Below are 18,965 nucleotides of genomic sequence, written 5' to 3' on the forward strand. Positions count from 1 at the left end.
AATATACCCTTCCCTCATTCTCTCTCTCTGTGTGTGTCTTTATCTGTCTCTGTCTCTCTCTCTGTCTCTCTCTCTGTCTCTCTCATTCCCTGCCCCTCTCTTTTCCCCCGTAAGGCAAATAACTCTCTCTCATCCTCTCCTGATTAGGACACATATATTTTTTTCCCCTCTCTATAAGGAATAGCACATGGTTTATTTTTAAGTGAAAGACTTTATTTTGAATAATAATATACATATCATTCATGCCATTTACTTTTCACGGTGCGTCGCTATGTCTGGAAGTAGACAGGGAAAAAAATAAACGTTAGAAATACCTAAGCATGGAAATATACAGGCAGAGAAGACATTTGATACATCTCTATGAACAAGCATCATAGGCCAGTATCCATTAGAAAAGCATGAAAACCATTCAAAGAGTCTGCCCACATCCCAGCAGCCAAGTGCAAACAGTACACATTATAGTTTCTTGGATACAAAACGTATATATTTTCTTTGGAATGGAAACATCCTACAGACGAGTGGCTTGGCTTTTCTATGCAAGGCAAAAATTATCTATAGAAGTAAAAACAGTGGGGGAATTTCCTGGCAGTGCACTGGTTAAAACTCTGTGCTTTCACTGCTGGGGCTCAGGTTCGATACCTGGTCGGGGAGCTGAGATCCCACAAGCTGTGTGGCACAGCCAACAAATTAAAAAAAAACACAAGTACAAAGTGTAGAAGCCACCTGTGATGATGAGATATTCCAGGCCACAGACGTGTGTCTACTCCCCAATCAAATTCGTCCATCAACGAGCAGATTTTTTTTTTTTGGCTGCACTGTGCAGCTTTGCGGGATTTTAGTGCAGGGATCGAACCCGTGGCCCCTGCAGTGGAAGCGTGGAGTCTCAACCACTGGCCCGCCAGGGAAGTCCCTAGCAGATATATATATTTTTTCTTTTGCGGTACGCCGGCCTCTCACTGCTGTGGCCTCTGCCGTTGCGGAGCACAGGCTCCGGACGCGCAGGCTCAGTGGCCATGGCTCATGGGCCCAGCCGCTCCGCGGCACGTGGGATCTTCCTGGACTGGGGCACGAACCCGTGTCCCCTGCATCGGCAGGCGGACTCTCAACCACTGTGCCACCAGGGAAGCCCAGCAGATATTTTTTATGGCTTCTTTTCCTATGTTTCAGTTCGCAGAGGCTGCCGTTTTCACGGATGGTCACCAACAAGGATGACCATTTGAAGCCCTGACGTGACATCATCCCTTTATCCATTTAAAAAAATACAAGTGTAGCGACGTGGGTGAACCGTTAAAATCTCTCCCTCAGCACCCGCCAGACGTTCAGTAAATATTGTTGCTGTTAGAACTGCTACCCAGGGAGCTGTCTAGGACATTTTGCTTTAAAAATGGAAACCAGGGACTTCCCAGGTGGTCCAGTGGTTAAGACTTCGCCTTCCAATACAGGGGCTGTGGGTTCGATGCCTGGTCGGCGAACTAAGATCCCACAGGCCTTGTGGCCAAAAAACCAAAACATAAAACAGAAGTCATATCGTGACAGATTCAATAAAAGACTTTTTAAAAAAATGGTCCACCTTAAAAAAAAAAAGAAAAGAAACCGGCGTGATTATTCTCAGCATCTCACTTTATCGTGGGCTTAGTCGTGGGCAGGGACCCCGGGAGTTTGGGGGTCCAGCCTCCATGGGGCTATAGTCCTCACACAGCTTCCCTGGTGGATGAACCCCAGGATGGGCTAGACGCTTCTGGAACACAGTGGGTGGGCAGCTGTATGCATGGCAGCGATGTCCTTGCTGTTGCTTTAAAAATATGTTTTCCCCAACGATGCTATTTCTGCCCAGACCTTGGTCAGATGACTGTGATGATTTCCCAACTCACCTTGAACTCGTGCTGTGCACGGAGCATCCTCACTGTTGCTCGGGGTCAGTGAGTTTCTGCTAGAATCTGTCAGCAGAGCTTGTATGCAACGACGATCCATGTTGGCATGTCCCCAGGGCTGCGTCGTTGCTGCACATGTCCTGTCTTGTACATTCTCGTTAGGAAATACGTAATTCGGAGTGGAGTGGATGGAATAGGTACAGCCTTAAGGAGATCGGGGAGGGGTTGCCCTCCAGCTCAGGTCACCACGAACCGGACCCTGGGCGCCCCAGCGAAAATGAACACGGATGAGTCCGGCTGTTCTGCCCCAGCGGGGTGAGATCCAGAGTTGGTGCAGCTGTACCAATGTCTGGCTGACCCGAGCCTCCTGGCTGTTTTCTCTGCTGTCGACGTCCAAGGAATCAAAGACCATCGTAAGGAGGTGACAACCAGCACCAGCTTCCTTTTACTGTATAATGTTACCCTCAACTCACCAGGCTGAAGCCCGGGAAGTCACCGTGGGTTAACACCCCCAGATTCAGGCCGTAATTCCTGCTGACCTCATATCCCCCTCAAATGCCCCTGCTCCGTGATGTGGGGCATTTTCCAATGGATTTTGACACTTGGAAGGGCATGTCTAGTGGCTGCCGGTTTGTCCCAGGAGATGGAGCTTTCAAAACGGACTTGACCGTTTTGGCGTGCACAGACCACTCCCCGATCCTAGTGGCTCAAAATAACCGTCTCCTTTTTTATTTTCTATTTATATTTATTGAAGTACAGTGGATATACAATGTTATATAAGGTACAGGTATACAATATAGCGATTCACAATTTTTAAACATTATACTCCATTTGTAGGTATTATAAAATATTGGCTATGTTCCCCGTGCTGTACGTATATCCTTCTAGCTTATTTATTTTATGCAAATAGTTTGTTCCTCTTTACTCCCCCTCCCCTGTCTAGTCCCTCCCCGCTTCCCTCTCCCCACTGGGAACCGTTAGTTTGTTCTCTACATTTGTGAGTCGGCTTCGTTTTTGTTATATTCACTAGTTTGTTGTATTTTTTAGATTCCACATATAACTGATACCCTATAGTATTTGTCTTTGTCTGGCTTATTTCACGAAGTATAATAATCTCTAGGTCCATCCACGTTGCTGCAAATGGCATTATTTCATTGTTTTTTTTATGGCTGAGTTGTATTCCATTCTATGTATGTACCACATCTTCTTTATCCATTCCTCTGTCTTTGGACACTTAGGTGGCTCCCAAGTCTTGGCTATTGTAAACAGTGCTTCTGTCAAAATAACTATTTTGCTTGCATTTTGGGCAGTCATCACTCTGGTCCTCCCATGGGGTTGCACCTGGGTCGCTGTTGTCTGACGGGTCAACCAGGGCCAGATGTCCAGGGTGGGTTTCTCCTGTGGCAGGAAACTGGTCCTGCCCGTTGCCTGGCCTCAGCTGAGCTGGTCGACCAGGTCCCCACGTGTGGTCTCCTCACCAAAATAGTGAGGAGACCTTAGAATTGCCAGCCTTCTCTAGTGAATCTGGCTGTGCCCAGAAAGACAGAATTCTGAAAGCCGGAAGCTCCGGGGTCTTTCTGAGCATGCCCTTGGACGTTGTACGACATTGTCACTGCCACCGCATTCGACTCATGACAGCAAAGTTCATGAGGCTGCCAGGATTTGAGGGATGCGATACAGACTCCGTCTCCCGAGGAAACGGGTGTCAAACGAATGTGCAGGCTGGTTGTCTGGCTGCTTGGAGGCCGCTGTCCCTTTCAACCAGCCTCACATCAGCCAAGTGCCCTGGAGGCACGGGTCCGTCCTGCGCTGAGGGCTGCCTGCACTGCAGGCACTGACAGAGCTCATTGACCCAGCTTCGTCCTACTAACTTAGGCAATCAAGGAGACGCATCACCAGGGAAGTGTGTGCGTTTTCTCTAAATGCCAGACCTTTTGTCCACTTGACAACCAAAAAGCCAGTGTTTCTTCTGGATGACTTCTGAAGGGCACCCTGACATGCGCTTCAGAAACATTCTTCAAATTTAAAAAAAGGTTTAATTTATTTTGGCCGTGCCACATGGCATGTGGGATCTTAGTTTCCCAACCAGGGATCGAACCCACGTCCCCTGCATTGGAAGGTGGATTCTTTACTGCTGGACCGCCAGGGAAGTCGAGAAACATTTTTTTTTATACCTTACTTTTTATTGACTACAAGACAACATTTTAGAATATTTTTGAGCCTAATATCATATAATCTCAACAAATTCATTTGACTGTGAAAATCGTAACAAAGTATCTCATCTCAGAATGACACAAGTTTAGAGACCAGACATGCTGGGGAATATAGGTCTGTAGCTGAGGAAACCTATTTTTGGTTACACAGTGGTCCTGGGAAAAAAGAGAATCATAGGGTTTAGAGTTAAAATAATGCATTTTAATTCTGTAGTAACCTAAATGGGAAAAGAATTTGAAAAAGAATAGATACGCATATATGTATCACTGAATCACTTTGCTGTGCACCTGAAAACTAACACAACATTGTTAATCAACTGTACCCCAATATAAAAGTTAAAAATAAAATCATCCTTTGACCTAAAAAAAAAAAAAAAGGATTTTTAATTCTAATTCTATAATTTACTGGCTGTGTGAACTTTGCCAAGCCACTTGACTTCTTCTTTATGTTGTTTTAATGGAAAGGCATTTTATTTTAAATACAGCTGTGTGAACCTGTCAGTCCCAAACTCCCCATCTGTTTTGTTCATCAAATTTTAGTGGCTGTAGGTATATTTGAACACACACTCCGTGGAGCGCCTGAGACACGTGTAGCTCATTTTTCTCGTGTCTGTGGCCTCCGTCCACGCGGTGCCATACTCATGATGTTAGGCAGTCATCAGCGCAGGGGATAAAATTTCAACATCCCGGAGGTTTTTTGGGAGAGCTGGGTGTGGAGGGAAGAGGCAGGTGTGGCCAGGATGCATGTGAGGGTGAGACGCCACACACCTGACCTCCCCGTCTTCTCGTTTCTGCGTCTGGAGCCCCACGTTCCGTCACGGTTCCTCTTCCATCCTTGTCTGTGGAAGCTGCCATCAACCTGCAGCCTCCTGACAGCTTTGGTTTTTAAAAATATTACCCCCTTGCAACACGCAGAGCACTTGGCTGGCTCTGTGAAAGCCAGAGCCTGAATCAGATGTTTTCTTTACCTCAGGAACCTCAGAACCTGCAGTGGGGATGTATGGGGTCGTGAAACCCAGGGTGGATCCTACCTGGGTCCTGAGTGTGGAGAGACATGCAGTGTGGCCTGTGTGGCCCGGGAGGGGCCTTGCAGTGCAGCTGGGAAAACTGTCCACAGATACAGTTACTCAGACACGAACGCATGTATGCAGAATGACATGTAGAAATGCCTACACAGGCACATACAAATATATATATATATATACACACATATACAAATATAAAATATATACATATAGAAATACACATCCATATAAAATACACATCAACAAACACATACACATATACAAATGTATATTCAGAGAATTACAAACAGAATTGTATATACCTGCAAATATACGTACATTATACAAATACAAAATATATACATGTAGAAATACACATCCGTATAAAATACACATACATCAACAAACACACATATACAAATGCATATGTGGAGAATTACATGTAGAAATGCCATATAAAATACACATACATCAACAAACACACATATACAAATGCATATGTGGAGAATTACATGTAGAAATGCATACACAGGCACATACATATATATATATACACACACACACAAATATACAAATACAAAATATATACATATAGAAATACACATCGATATAAAATACACATCAACAAACATGTATACAAATGCATATACAGAGAATTACATATAAAATTGCATACACAGACACATACAAATATATATATGTACGTATATACAACTACATAGATATAGAAATACACATCCATATAAAATACACATCAACAAACACATCTACAAATGCATATATGGAGAATTACATGTAGAAATGCATACACAGGCACATACAAATATATATGTATACATATACGAATACATCTATATGAAATACACATCAACAAACACATACACATACAAATGCATATACAGGGAATTACATATAGAAATGCATATAGAGCCACATACAAATGTACATATACATATGCAAATACAAATATGTCTATACATCCATGTAAATAAACATCAATACAAACATAAACATATACACATATGCAAATGCATATACCCAGAGAAGTGTATACACATGCAAGTACAAACACATGTACATACACATGCAAAAATATATATGTATATGTGCACAGAAATCATACACATATGCAAAACAACTTGCAAATGCAAATATATATGCAAATACAAAAGCCTATGTGGACGAATATACAACTGGAAATAGACGTATGCATGCATTACACATAAACACGTGCAAACGCATAGTTGACTGAACACTTACACATAGGCAAATAACTCTGCTCATATACTTACAAATACGTACACATATACACATGCATATGCATGTGTTATATGCAAATACAGGCATTCATGCAAGTACATACACACATGCATCTGCAATGAAAATTCATAGACATGCATATACCATATATGCAAAAGAAAACGCATGTATAAGTTGATAGGCATTTATAAACACATGTGCATGCAAATACACAAACGCATAAACATGTATGTGTATAAATGTGTGCATGTGCACATGTGTGCAAATACATATAAATACATACATGATACACATATATGTGGACATACACAAATGCATCTAGAATAAGCATACGAATACACAGAAGTACATGCACGAATAAAATGCACACACACACACCTAGACACACACACACACTTAGACACACACATAGACAAACACACGTGCAAGCCCGCTGGCTGCTCTAGGAGATGGAACTATATGGGCTGGGCATGTGTTCTGCACATCACCTGTGTCCTGGCCTCTGTGAGAGGGACTTAGGGACAGGGATTTAGAGGACCTTTGCCCCCCACCGGAGGGCAGGCCTGGGTGTCCCAAACTGACGGGTAGAACGCACAGAGCCCCAGGCCATGCTTCACAAATGTGTTTATGGATCAATGGCTGACCGGCCGGCGGGGGCCTGCCGTGGGGACGTTCCCCAAAGGGCGCCTGAGGGATGAATTCACTTCTGGGGTTCACCCGAATGAGGGGCTGCCGTGGCAACATGAGTTTGGGGATCAGGGCTCTGTCTACCCGCCTGTGGACCATAGGACAGCGTCACCCCCTGGTGTCCCAGCTGTGCTGCCCACGCCTCAGACCAGGCCCCTGGCATCTGCGGATGGCTGTTCCCATCCAGAAGAGTGACCGGCCCGGGGGACACTGTTGGGTGTCTCAGGACAGTCCCACTTCCTGGGGGGTCCTGCTGTTTTGTCCTCATTTACAAGCTCGGGCCATCGACGGGCAGAGATTGAGAACAGGAAGGGGTCTTGTTGGTCTTTTGGCATCTTCCCCACCATGTACAGAGCAGGAAACTGAGGCAGGAAGGTGGGGCAGCAACCAGGACAAGAGCCACCCTCCTGGCGCTGGGCAGCTACCCCATCCACCTGGGGGGCAGCGCCGCCATCCTGTCCTCCCTCCTCCTATCCCATCCCATCCCATCCTCACCCCCACCTCATCCCATGCAGCCTCATCCCATCTCCTTTCATCCTCATCCCCTCCCCGTCCCCATCCCGCCTTATTCCATCTCCTTCCATCCTCATCCCCTCCCCGTCCCCATCCCGCCTTATCCCAACTCCTTCCATCCTCATCCCCTCCCCTCCCTCCCCCTCCCGCCTCATCCCATCTCCTCCGGTCTCACTGTCCCTGAACCCTCCTCTGTCCCCAGCTGGTGTAATGATGGTGCCGCAGGGGACCACTGAGGATGGCTTTGAGGAGCACTTTGGTGTGAACTACCTGGGGCACTTCCTGCTGACCAACCTCCTCCTGGACACCCTGCGGGAGTCGGGCGCCCCCGGCCACAGCGCGAGGGTGGTGACTGTGTCCTCGGCCACACACTACATCGGGGAACTGAACTTGGACGACCTTCAGAGCAGGTGGGTGCCAGTCGCCAGGGGTCTCGGGTGCTGCCAGGATGGTCAGGGTGACTCGTCACCACGACGCACTGGGCAGCGTGCTCGTCCCAGGTGATGGCGGTGCACACCCCCAAACGTTTGTCACTCAACCTGTCTCGAGGTGAAAGCTGTGTTGACTAACACAGGCAGACCTGGGAGATGCTGCGGGTTTGCTTCCAGACCACAGCAATGAAGCAAATATTGCAGTAAAGCAAGTCGCACAAATTTTTTTGCTTCCGAGTGCATCTAAAAGTGATGCTTACACTAGACTGTAGTCTAGTAAGTGGGCAATAGCATCATGTCTATAAAAACAATGTACACACCTTCATTAAAAAATACCTTATTGCTAAAAAATGCTCACCATCCTCTGAGCCTACAGTTAGACATAATCTTTTTGCAGTAGTAACATCAAAGATCCCTCATCAGAGATCACTGTAACAAATACAATAATAATGGAGAAGTTTAAAATACTGCAAGAATGACCAAAATGTGACGCAGAGACACAAAGCAAGCAAATGATGTTGGAAAAACGGTGTCAGTAGACTTACTCAACGCGGGGCAGCCCCAGACTTTCAATGTGTAAAAAAATGCAATATTGGTGGGGGCTTCCCTGGTGGCGCAGTGGTTGAGAGTCCGCCTGCCGATGCAGGGGACACGGGTTCGTGCCTCGGTCCGGGAGGATCCCACATGCCGCGGAGCTGCTGGGCCCGTGAGCCATGGTCGCTGAGCCTGCACGTCCGGAGCCTGTGCTCCGCAACGGGAGAGGCCACAACAGTGAGAGGCCTGCGTACCGCAAAAAAAAAAAAAAAAAAAAAAAGCAGTATTGGTGAAGCACAGTAAAATGAGGTCTACCTGTATTCATAGTTGTTTGCTAACTGGCACCCACACATCCATATCAGTCTATTTATATTTATGCTTTGAGGTAAATCCTATTATATCCTCATTTTACACTTGAGGAAACTGAGAAGCATATATTTAAAAAAATTTATTTAATTGCAGTATAGTTGATTTCCAATGTTGTGTGCATTTCTGGTGTACAGCAAAGTGATTCCGTTATACATATATATATATACGTTTTTTTCCGCATTCTTTTCCATGATGGTTGATCCCAGGATATTGAGTAGAGTTCCCTGTGCTCTGCAGTAGGACCTTGTTGTTTATCCATCCTAAATGTAACAGTTTGTACCTGTTAATCCCAAAGTCTCAGTCCATCCCTCCCCCTCCCCCTCCCCATTGGCGACCACAAGTCTGTTCTCTGTGGCTGTGAGTCTGTTTCTGTTTGGTAGATAAGTTCCTGTGTGTCATATTTTAGATTCCACATATAAGTGCTATCCTATGCTATTTGTCTGTCTCAGACGTCTGGTCTCCAGGACTGGGGGAGGATGAAGTCCTGTTGCTTTCAGCCCCCAGTTTGTGGGTCACCTGTGCTGGGGCTGTAGGAGACCTTCAGGGTGTGGGGGTTTCGTAGAGGACCAGCCCCGTGGCCTCTGAGCCGGGCCAGGATGGGTATCACGGACGCTCTGGGTTCCTGATGGAGTTAACGGACTGACTTCATTCGCTGCCGTTTCTGAGTTTTCCCCGTTTATTTCTCAGCACGTAGGTGTGCGTAGCCCTTTAGCCAACCCGGTGCTTTCCGCACGGGGCGTGCAGAGCAAGGAAGGAAATGAAAAGGACCCTGAGCCTGGAGAGATTCTGATGTCCCCTCAAGCACTCACACAGCAATGCGGTTGCTTCTCCCCCGGGACTCAACACCCTGTGTTTTAACTCCTGGGGTCCAGTCGTCCCTCAAAGAGGTGTCTTTGGGGCTTCCCTGGTGGCGCAGTGGTTGAGAGTCCACCTGCCGATGCAGGGGACATGGGTTCGTGTCCCGGTCCGGAAGGATCCCACATGCCGCGGAGCGGCTGGGCCCGTGAGCCATGGCTGCTGAGCCTGAGCATCCGGAGCCTGTGCTCCGCAACGGGAGAGGCCACACAGTGAGAGGCCCACGTACCGCAAAACAAACAAACAAACAAAAAACAGCATCGTGACAAGGGGACCCGTGTACAGGGTGGGGTGCTCCTTTCAGGGATATTCTAGTCTTTTTCTCCTTTGAATACGGGTGTAGAAATATGCAAGAGAGAACGCAGATGTGTGCACCCGTAGCTTCCTTTTTCTAAAATGAAGCTTTTTATGGCATTGCACAAAACTCTGACATTTGCAGAGAAGTCATCTCATGGCCCGCAGGAGTGAGTGTGTCAGGAAGTGCTGATAACTGCCCTCCTGTATTTGTTTACATTTTCCTGTGTCAGATCACATCATAAGGCATCTCGTTGTATCATTTTTTTTCCCTAAACGGTTATCCAAAGGGGATGAAACGGTTTAGGACCATTGTTTTCAAGGTGGGGTCCCCAGAGCAGCAGCATCTGTATCACTTGAGAAGTGATGGATGATACAGGTAGATGCTCAGACCACACAGCCCCCACCTGTGAAATCAAAACTCGGGGGGTGGGAAAATAATCTGAAAAAATATATGTACATATACACACACATATATATACACACATATATATAACTGAATCACTTGGTAGTACACCTGAAACTACCACAACACTGTAAATCTTACTATGTATAAAATAGATAACTAAGGAGAACCTGCTGTATAGCACAGGGAACTCTACTCACTGCTCTGAGGTGACCTGAATGGGAAGGGAATCCAAAAAAGATGGGATATAGGTGTACGTAGAGCTGATGCACTTTGCTGTACAGCAGAAACTAACACAACACTGTAAAGCAACTCTACTGCAATGAAAATTGTTTTAAAAAAAAATAAAAAGGTATTTCCTAGCAACCTGTCCCCTCCAAGTAAATTTTATATATACCTTATAGTGTATATTCTACTTCAGACCATGCCACGTATAGCCTTTTAATTCTATAATAAACATACAGAAAATTACCTTTAAAAAAACCAAAAGAGCCCAACTCACTCTTGTTCTATTTTAAAGGCTGGACAATAGACTGTTAAAATGTTAAAACTGTGTTAAAAACAAAACAAAACAACTCAGGGTGTGTGGCCAGGCATTGGAAATTTTAACACGTCCTCTGAGGGGCCCTTAATGCATGCTGACATTTGAGAACCACTTGGGTTGAAAACATGCTGCCTTTCGGGGTAGAAAAAAAAAAAAAAAAAAAAAGAATTCTTGGCTTGCACCTGATGTAAACACCACTGGTGATGATGGTTAATTGACAAGATTGATTTGCTGGCTTGCATAAGGAGCGTACTTGTCAAGCATATATCACTTGTAAAAGCATAAAGTGTTCCAAACCCAGGTGGGTTGTTACACACGAGAGGGCTTGTCACCTCTGCCCGGCTGCACTCAGTCCCTCCTCCTACAGAAGAAATTCTAATGGAAGAGGTGAGCAGAATCTCTGGAAAATTGTAGTCAATGAACAAGACTCATGATGTAGTGGATAGCTTTGTTTAAAAAAAAAAAATGTTATATTTAGTGGGAAGAGGGTGAAAAAGCTATATACTATTTAAGTAAAAAAATTATATATCTAATATATTTAATACTTGTATATCTATAATATTTAATTATATATAATATGTAAATGATATAAAATATTGCAATATTTATGTAATTATGCAATTATAATTATATGTTTATAGTTATAATTTACCTATATATGAGAGGGAGAGAGAGACTGACTTTAAAGGTATCAACTGTGCACAAAGCTCTGTTACATCTTTTTTTAAAAATTGCCACACAATATTATATAATATATAAGTTACAGGTGTACAACAGAGTGATTGACAATTTTTTAAGATTCTATTCCATTTACAGTTATTATAAAATATTGGCTATATTCCCTGTGCTGTACAGTATATCCTTGTAGCTTATTTTATTTTATTTTTTAAATAATTTTTTTTGGCCGCACCATGTGGCTTGCGGGATCTTAGTTCCCTGACCAGGGATCATACCCAGACCACGGCAATGAAAGTGCCAAGTCCTAACCACTGGACTGCCAATTTCCCAGTAACTTTTGCTTTTGTAAAACAATGGTTACTCTATGAGTTTCCTGGGGCGGCCATGACAAAGTACCAGAAATCTGGGTACCTTAGAACAATGGAAAGTTATTGTGTCACAGACCTGGAGACTGGAAGTCCACAATCAAGGTTGGCTGGTTAGGCAGGGTGGGTCCCTCGTGGAGGCCCTAGGAGGAACCCACCCAGGCTCAGTCTCTTGCAGGCTTCTCTCCAGCTTCTGGAGTTTGCTTTATGGCACGAGTCATACTGGATTGTAGCCCACCCAAACAACTTCATTTTAACTTGATCACCTCTGTAAAGACCCTATTTCCAAGGAAGGTCCTATTCTGAGGTCCTGGGGGTTAGGACTCCAGCATAACCTCTTCTGTTATGGGAAGAGGGGGGAAACAGTTCAGCCCACAGCACGCACCATTGGTCCATCCCCAGTAGATAGATCCTTAACCTTTTAAGGCTCACGTTATTTCAGCCTGACCTTGCTTTGGAGACACAATAATCATGGACACGTTATAGGCACAGCACTGTCTTGTGAAAATAGCTGTCTTGGTTTGAGTTTCCCAAACTTATTTAACTTTGGGGCCGTTTTTCACTATTTTATTCACAAGTACATCTTCACATCCTATATCGTTGTTTGTGGCACCTCTGGGGTGAGATGTCATGTTATAAATATGCTGTCCTGCACTGATGTGGTTTTCACTAAACATTTAGCATGTTCAGTGTGTGTGTGTGTGTGTGTGTGTGTGTGTGTGTGTCCTGGGACCCTTACAGGCAGCCGGCACCCTTGCCATGCTTCTGTGACCAACTCTAGCAGGTGTTTGGATGAGGCTGGAATTCACAGGTGGCCCTGCCACATCCCGGGCTGTGTCTGCCGACTTCTCTTCGTGGAAGGACAGAGACTCCTGTTAGCTCACGATATTTTCAGAGGTCCTGGTGGGTGGCCTCTCTTTCCATCTTCCTCTGTCATGTTAAACCTAGGACACCAAGGCAGAATGCAAGGCAGTTCTTCGTCTTGTCCAGGGAAAACTTCAGTTTGGAGCTCAGGGATTATTTACTTACCGACGTACTGGATGTGGGTCCTCCTTGCAGACTGATCGTTTTCAGGCTTGACCAGCATCCAAAACGCGCCAGTTGGAAACTAGGTTATGGGTAGTACGTGGAGTTTCCATAATTGTGTTTGCCATGTGCTGAGGTGTTACTGTCTCCGAATTGAACTTTTAAGGGAAGCAAATGGGACTTACTCATATGAAGTCAACATCACAGAGTCAGTTGTCTTACTGGAGTGGGACGGAGCCATCACACACACACACATACGGCACGGTGTCCATCAAGATAATCAGTGAAGAGCTCCTTTCTTAAAATAAACTGTCCAGGCCGGTTGGTTTTTTCTGATCTCCAACGGCAAGAGGGGAATAATGTTTTCTATAATACGCTGAAAACACAGACCTCAGATACCCTTAATCATATCCACATTCAGGGTCATGTGTGTTTCACTGAGGTTTTCCTTCAACACGAAAGCTCAGTGAATTAATGGTTTTCAAGATACTGTCTTATAAATCCTGTAGTCATAGGCATGATTTCTCATGGGATTGAGGGAGTTCAGGAAACGGACTCCTCGTGAGACACTTAAAATAATGCAAAATGGTTTTCTAGGACAGGTGGGCGATAGTTTGCTTGTGGGCAGTAGAGAGCAGTGCCCAGAAGGAACCTTGACCACTGGTGTGGAAGTAGTTAAAAAATCAATGGCGCTGAGTAGAAAGCATATGGATTAATACGGTGTAAGTCAAAGATTGTGGAAAGCCAGTGAGAAGAGTCATCTTTAAGATAGGACGGAATATATACACACACACACACACACACACACAAACATATATCTATACACACACATATATACGTATATGGGTATATATATAGACACACATATAGACAAACCTATATATATGAATATGTATACACACATATATAGAGACATATATGTATATATGACTATAGAGACACATAGACACACATATACATATATATGAATATATATAGGCACATATATAGACACATATATATGAGTATATGTATATAGACATATACATATATATGAGTATATGAATATATATGTAGACACAGATACATCTATGTATATATGAGTATATATACACATATATAGACATACATATATGTATATATGAGTATATATACATATGTGTGTATACACATGTATACACACGTTCATATACATGTATGTGTATATGTGTATATACAAATATATATACACACTCAGTCCTGCAGTGGGATCGATGGGCATTTCTTGGTGGAGGAGAACACTGAAATCACTACGGAATTGATTTTCTATTCTTCTTTGAGCTTTGTAATTTTTTTTTACAACCAATATATATTTCTTTTATAATAATGAAAAATTAATATAATTCTTAAAAAGTTCTCCCAAGGTATACTTTGGTCCTACTAAAGGGGACCAGAACATGCCAGCCCCAAATGTACCTCTTTGATCCATGGGATCTTTTGAGCTAAAGGCAATTGAGAACAAGCAGACCCAGGAAATGCTCTTTACCACCCCCCACCACCACCCCCACCTGTCTAAAAAATAAAGTATCAATTTACTGTTTTGTAAAGGAAATTTACATTTATCCAGGGATTTTCCCTTTGTAGTAATGTCTCCATTCCAGGAAGAGAGCTACTCCTGGAGATGACTCTTTTCACCCGAGAGACTCTTTTTTGCATAACAAGACAGTCCTTATTTATATACACACATTTCCTGCCTTCCCATAACCTGCCTCCTCCACCCAGAATCCCAAAACCCCTTTTCCTTTGTTTACCCTAAGATGGTATATAAGCCTCTATCATCTGGCCACCTCCTTGAATCACATCATTTTGGGAATTCCTATATGTATGTATGTAATTAAAACTGTTTTCTCTTGTTAAACTGTCCTTTAGCAGTTTGATTTACAGGCCCCAGAACAGAACCTAAGAGGATAGAGGGAAAAGATTTTCCCCCTTACAATACTTTATTAAAATGTAGGTTTTACGTGTGTATATTTTAAAAAGTAGAAATATGTGGGTGTGCATTTATTGTCATAGGCAATAGTAATTTTGTCTTTGATGAGAACTTGAAAACCTCATCTACTTAGCGGAAATGTATGACCTGCTACGTTCCTGGTATCTTGCTGAGCATGGGGGCACTAGCGGACCATGTGCACTTAGCACCTGGTCTCAGGTGGCTCAGTGAGCAACAGATGCAGAAGGTTGCCTTTCTGGAGCCTCCCTTATCTGACTAAAAGCAGAAACTTGTGAGAAATGAGGACTGCCCAACTCTTTGGGGTTTTCTCTTCTTTTCTGTGAAGTTCCCCATACGTGTAAAATTAGAAGTAAAATTGGTATACTTCTCTCTTTAATCTGACACTCGGTGGTTTAATTTGCAGGCCTCAGGTACAGAACACAAAAGTACAGGAGAAAAATCTTTCCTCCCGGACAAAAAGGCTACCACAAGACTGTCTCTACTGTTGTTTCAGATGGACTTTCAAATTAGTTACGAAGTAGTTACATCAATAGATTATTATTTATTGAAAACAAAGATAGATGTTTATGGTTTCCATTTTACCTTTTGACACCATTCATTACAAAAGCAATGTATTAAAAATCTCATGTTTCGAATCAAGCCATGCAGACATTTCATGCATTTCTTCCACCTCTGCTTAAGTTTGTGGATTGATTCTCCGTTTCAGCTGCCTTCTGTCTGTTAAAATTGCAACAGTCTCTTCATTGTTTTAAACAGCAAGTATCTCTGCCATTCCTCGGGCCTTTATTTATAAACTTTCATGGGGAATCATGTCCTCTTGTGGATCGGCTTTGATTCTTTTCTAGTTCTACCGTGGATGTTTATTTATCTTTAAATCCACCAGGGAACCTCTCCTGAAATGACTTGTACTCTTGATTTCTTTTTCCTCCTGTAGAGAAATGTATTGACTTTGCCCCCCACATAGTATTTTTAGAGAATTTCCGTTCTCTCTTCTCCATGCTACCATAGAAAACCATAGTTACATCACTTGTCAATTTACCCTTGAGGAATCTGCACATTTATGGTTCCCTCTCTTCTTTCTAAATTCAGGATTCCTGTTCCCTCTCAAACAGCCCTGGTAATTCAGGAGCAAACGCGTGCACGTGATGTCAGAATGGCCCAATTCCAAGGTGAAAGTTCAGCCTTTCTCTCCCCCCCACTTATATAACTCCCTCTTCCCTGGAGCTCGTTCCTCTTCTGGGGGGAAGAGACAGGAGGAATCTGCCAGAAACAAGTATCTTGACGATAATTGGGAGGTTGTCGTGGATCACAGGAGGGCATCTGTGCTCAGAACTGTGCTCTATTTTTGTCTTAATTCCTCCCTCCAACAAAAGATCTGTTTGGAATTCCTTTGGCCAATGCCCTGCGGCAAGCTTGTCCGGTGTCACCCTTGGCTGACATGTTCTGAGTCATCTTTCAGACAAAAGACCTGGGGTTTATTTTCCAGCTTAAACTGCATGGACCCGAGGCCAAACCTCAGAGTTTGCCTGTGGCCTCTTGTGACAAGGGGCTATGTGATGGGCACACCGTGGGGACATGCTGATGAGGAAGAAAGATGCTACCCAGGAAACAGCAGGAGGCAGGACCCAGTCCGAAAAGGGGTTGATGTGGTTGTCACATAGGAACAGACAAGCGCCCATGTGTGCAATTTACAGAATTGAGGTTTTTCAGAAAGTCTCATTCGGCAAGTAAGCATACGAGGCTTGATTTCTCTGATACCCTTTCTTGTCCTGTTTTCTACGTTCTAATATTTACCTTTTCCTTTTATTATTTTTGTCCCCTTCTGTGCTTTCCTTGGTCACGTTTTCTCAGTTCACTTTTCTGAATCATTTAGTCAGTTTAGTTCATTTATTGCAATCTTTTTTTTTTTTCTTTTGGCTGCGTTGGGTCCTTGTTGCTGCACGCAGGCTTTCTCTAGTTGCAGCGAGCAGGGGCTACTCTTTGTTGCAGTGCATGGGCTTCTCATTGCAGTGGCTTCTCTTGTTGCGAAGCACAGGCTCTAGGGCCTCAGTAGTTGTGGCATGCGGGCTCAGTAGTTGTGGCTCACAGACTCTAGAGCACAGGCTCAGTAGTTGTGGCACACGGGCTTAGTTGCTCCGCGGCATGTGGGATCTTCCCGGACCAGAGCTCAAACCCGTGTCCCCTGCGTTGGCAGGTGGTTTCTTAACCACTGTGCCACCAGGGAAGCCCCCATTTATTGCAATTTTTAATTCCTATTTAGGAAGAGCCTTTGTCCATTGAATTCCAAAGAGTGTTTTCTCTGCGTTTCACGCGATGACTCTGATTTCCTTCTTTTCATCTTTGTGTGAAACTCCCACGAGGGTGATTCCATGGATGGATTTTCTCCCAACTTAGGAGACACCTCTGAGGTTGAAAGTGAAAGTAACATAGAATATGGGGCACATCCCACTGGAAGAAGGAAATCAGGTGGGGCTGTATTCATATCCCATAAAATTCAGGAAAAGGAACTATGGGCCTGAAGAAAGTGACTAATCCCTGACAAATGAGAAACGATGTGTTTTGCCAGAAAGGCATCCCTGGTTGTCAACATGTTGTGCCCCTCTTAACATAATCTGCAATGATAGGGAGCCAAATTGGACAGGCTGCATCCGAGCAGGACACGCGTCAGGGCCTGTTTCCCAAGCGCTGAGCGTTCGGAGGAGAGAAAAACGCAGTTAGTCCTCAGAGATGGAAACAATTCTCGTAACACACTTGAACTCAGGTGTGTGTGTAGCTGCCCTCAGCCTGTAGCTGGAGATTGCCTCCCCGGCCGGGCGAGGGGAAAATCAGGGCCAGATGCCTGCGTTTCACACCCTCTCCCGCTTTGCTTCTGCAGCAACAGCTACTCGGCGCACGCGGCGTACGCCCAGAGCAAGCTGGCCCTGGTGCTGTTCACGTACCACCTGCAGGCACTGCTGGAGGCCATGGGCAGCCCTGTGACCGCCAACGTGGCCGACCCCGGCGTGGTGGACACCGACCTGTATAGACACGTCTTCTGGGGCACACGGCTCATTAAGAGGCTATTCGGCTGGTTGTTATTCAAGGTAAGGCTGCGATGGTCGGGTGTGTTGCTGTGGCTTGTGTGCTACGAGCCCACGTGTGCAGTTTGGTTGCACCTTCCCGAAGGGGCTGGGCTTTCTGTACTCGTGCCCGTGGGTGTCCTCAGGACGATGAGCATCCTCGTGGCCTGGGAGCCCGTGGTCCCATTGCCGACATAAGAAGCACCGAGGCAGAACCCTCCCCTGTGTGTCCACGCGGGTGTCAGCATTTTTTGTTCTTGTTGTTGTTGGAAAGGAGAAAAATCGATTTCAGTCAGAGGCCGGCGGCGGGCTTGCTTTTGCTCCCAGGGACCCTGGTCATGCGAGCGTGTCTGACTCGGGGCTGATGGGTCTCAGAGGGTCCTGTCTTGAAAAAGCAGGCGGCATCTGGGGTTGTTCTTCTGGTCTCTCCCTGGCCCTGGTTTGCGCGCTCTTGAAGGGCGTTGGAAGGACACCTGTCTGCCTCTAGAAGTGAAAGCCGTGTGTCTTCCCCTCCAGTCTCCCTCCGGTTCGGGAATAATCGTGTGTGCTGCCCGCTTGTGTCTGTGCTGCCCTGTGCGCGGTGTCTCCTTGGACAAAGCTTTGCTTCTCTTTTACTTTTTATTTTCTGTTGGCATACAGTTGATGAACCATGTGGTGTGAATTTCATGGGTACGGCACAGCAATTCAGTTATGCATATACATGTGTCCACTCTTTCTCAGATTCTGTTCTCATTTCGGTTGTTACAGTATATTGAGTAGAGTTCCCTGTGCTCTTCGGCAGGTCCTTGTTGGTTATCCATTCTACCTGTGAGAGTTTGCATCTGCTAACCCCAAACTCCCAATCTATTCCTCCCCCCGACCCTTCCCCCCATAACCGTAAGTTTGTT

General features: G+C 44.9%; 1 protein-coding gene across 1 annotated transcript in view; it reads left to right on the top strand.

The window, feature by feature from the left end:
• LOC308609624 (polyprenol dehydrogenase-like) overlaps window positions 1-18,965 on the top strand; it is a 187,994-nt gene that overhangs the window by 148,553 nt on the left and 20,476 nt on the right. Inside the window, exons 5-6 of the mRNA XM_081223357.1 lie at window positions 7,751-7,958; window positions 17,895-18,102. Of these exons, the coding sequence (XP_081079483.1) occupies window positions 7,751-7,958; window positions 17,895-18,102 (416 nt within the window). The remainder of the gene's footprint in view (window positions 1-7,750; window positions 7,959-17,894; window positions 18,103-18,965) is intronic.

This window comes from Mesoplodon bidens (assembly GCF_964165515.1).
Source record: "Mesoplodon bidens genome assembly, chromosome: Y".
Lineage (NCBI taxonomy): Eukaryota > Metazoa > Chordata > Mammalia > Artiodactyla > Ziphiidae > Mesoplodon > Mesoplodon bidens.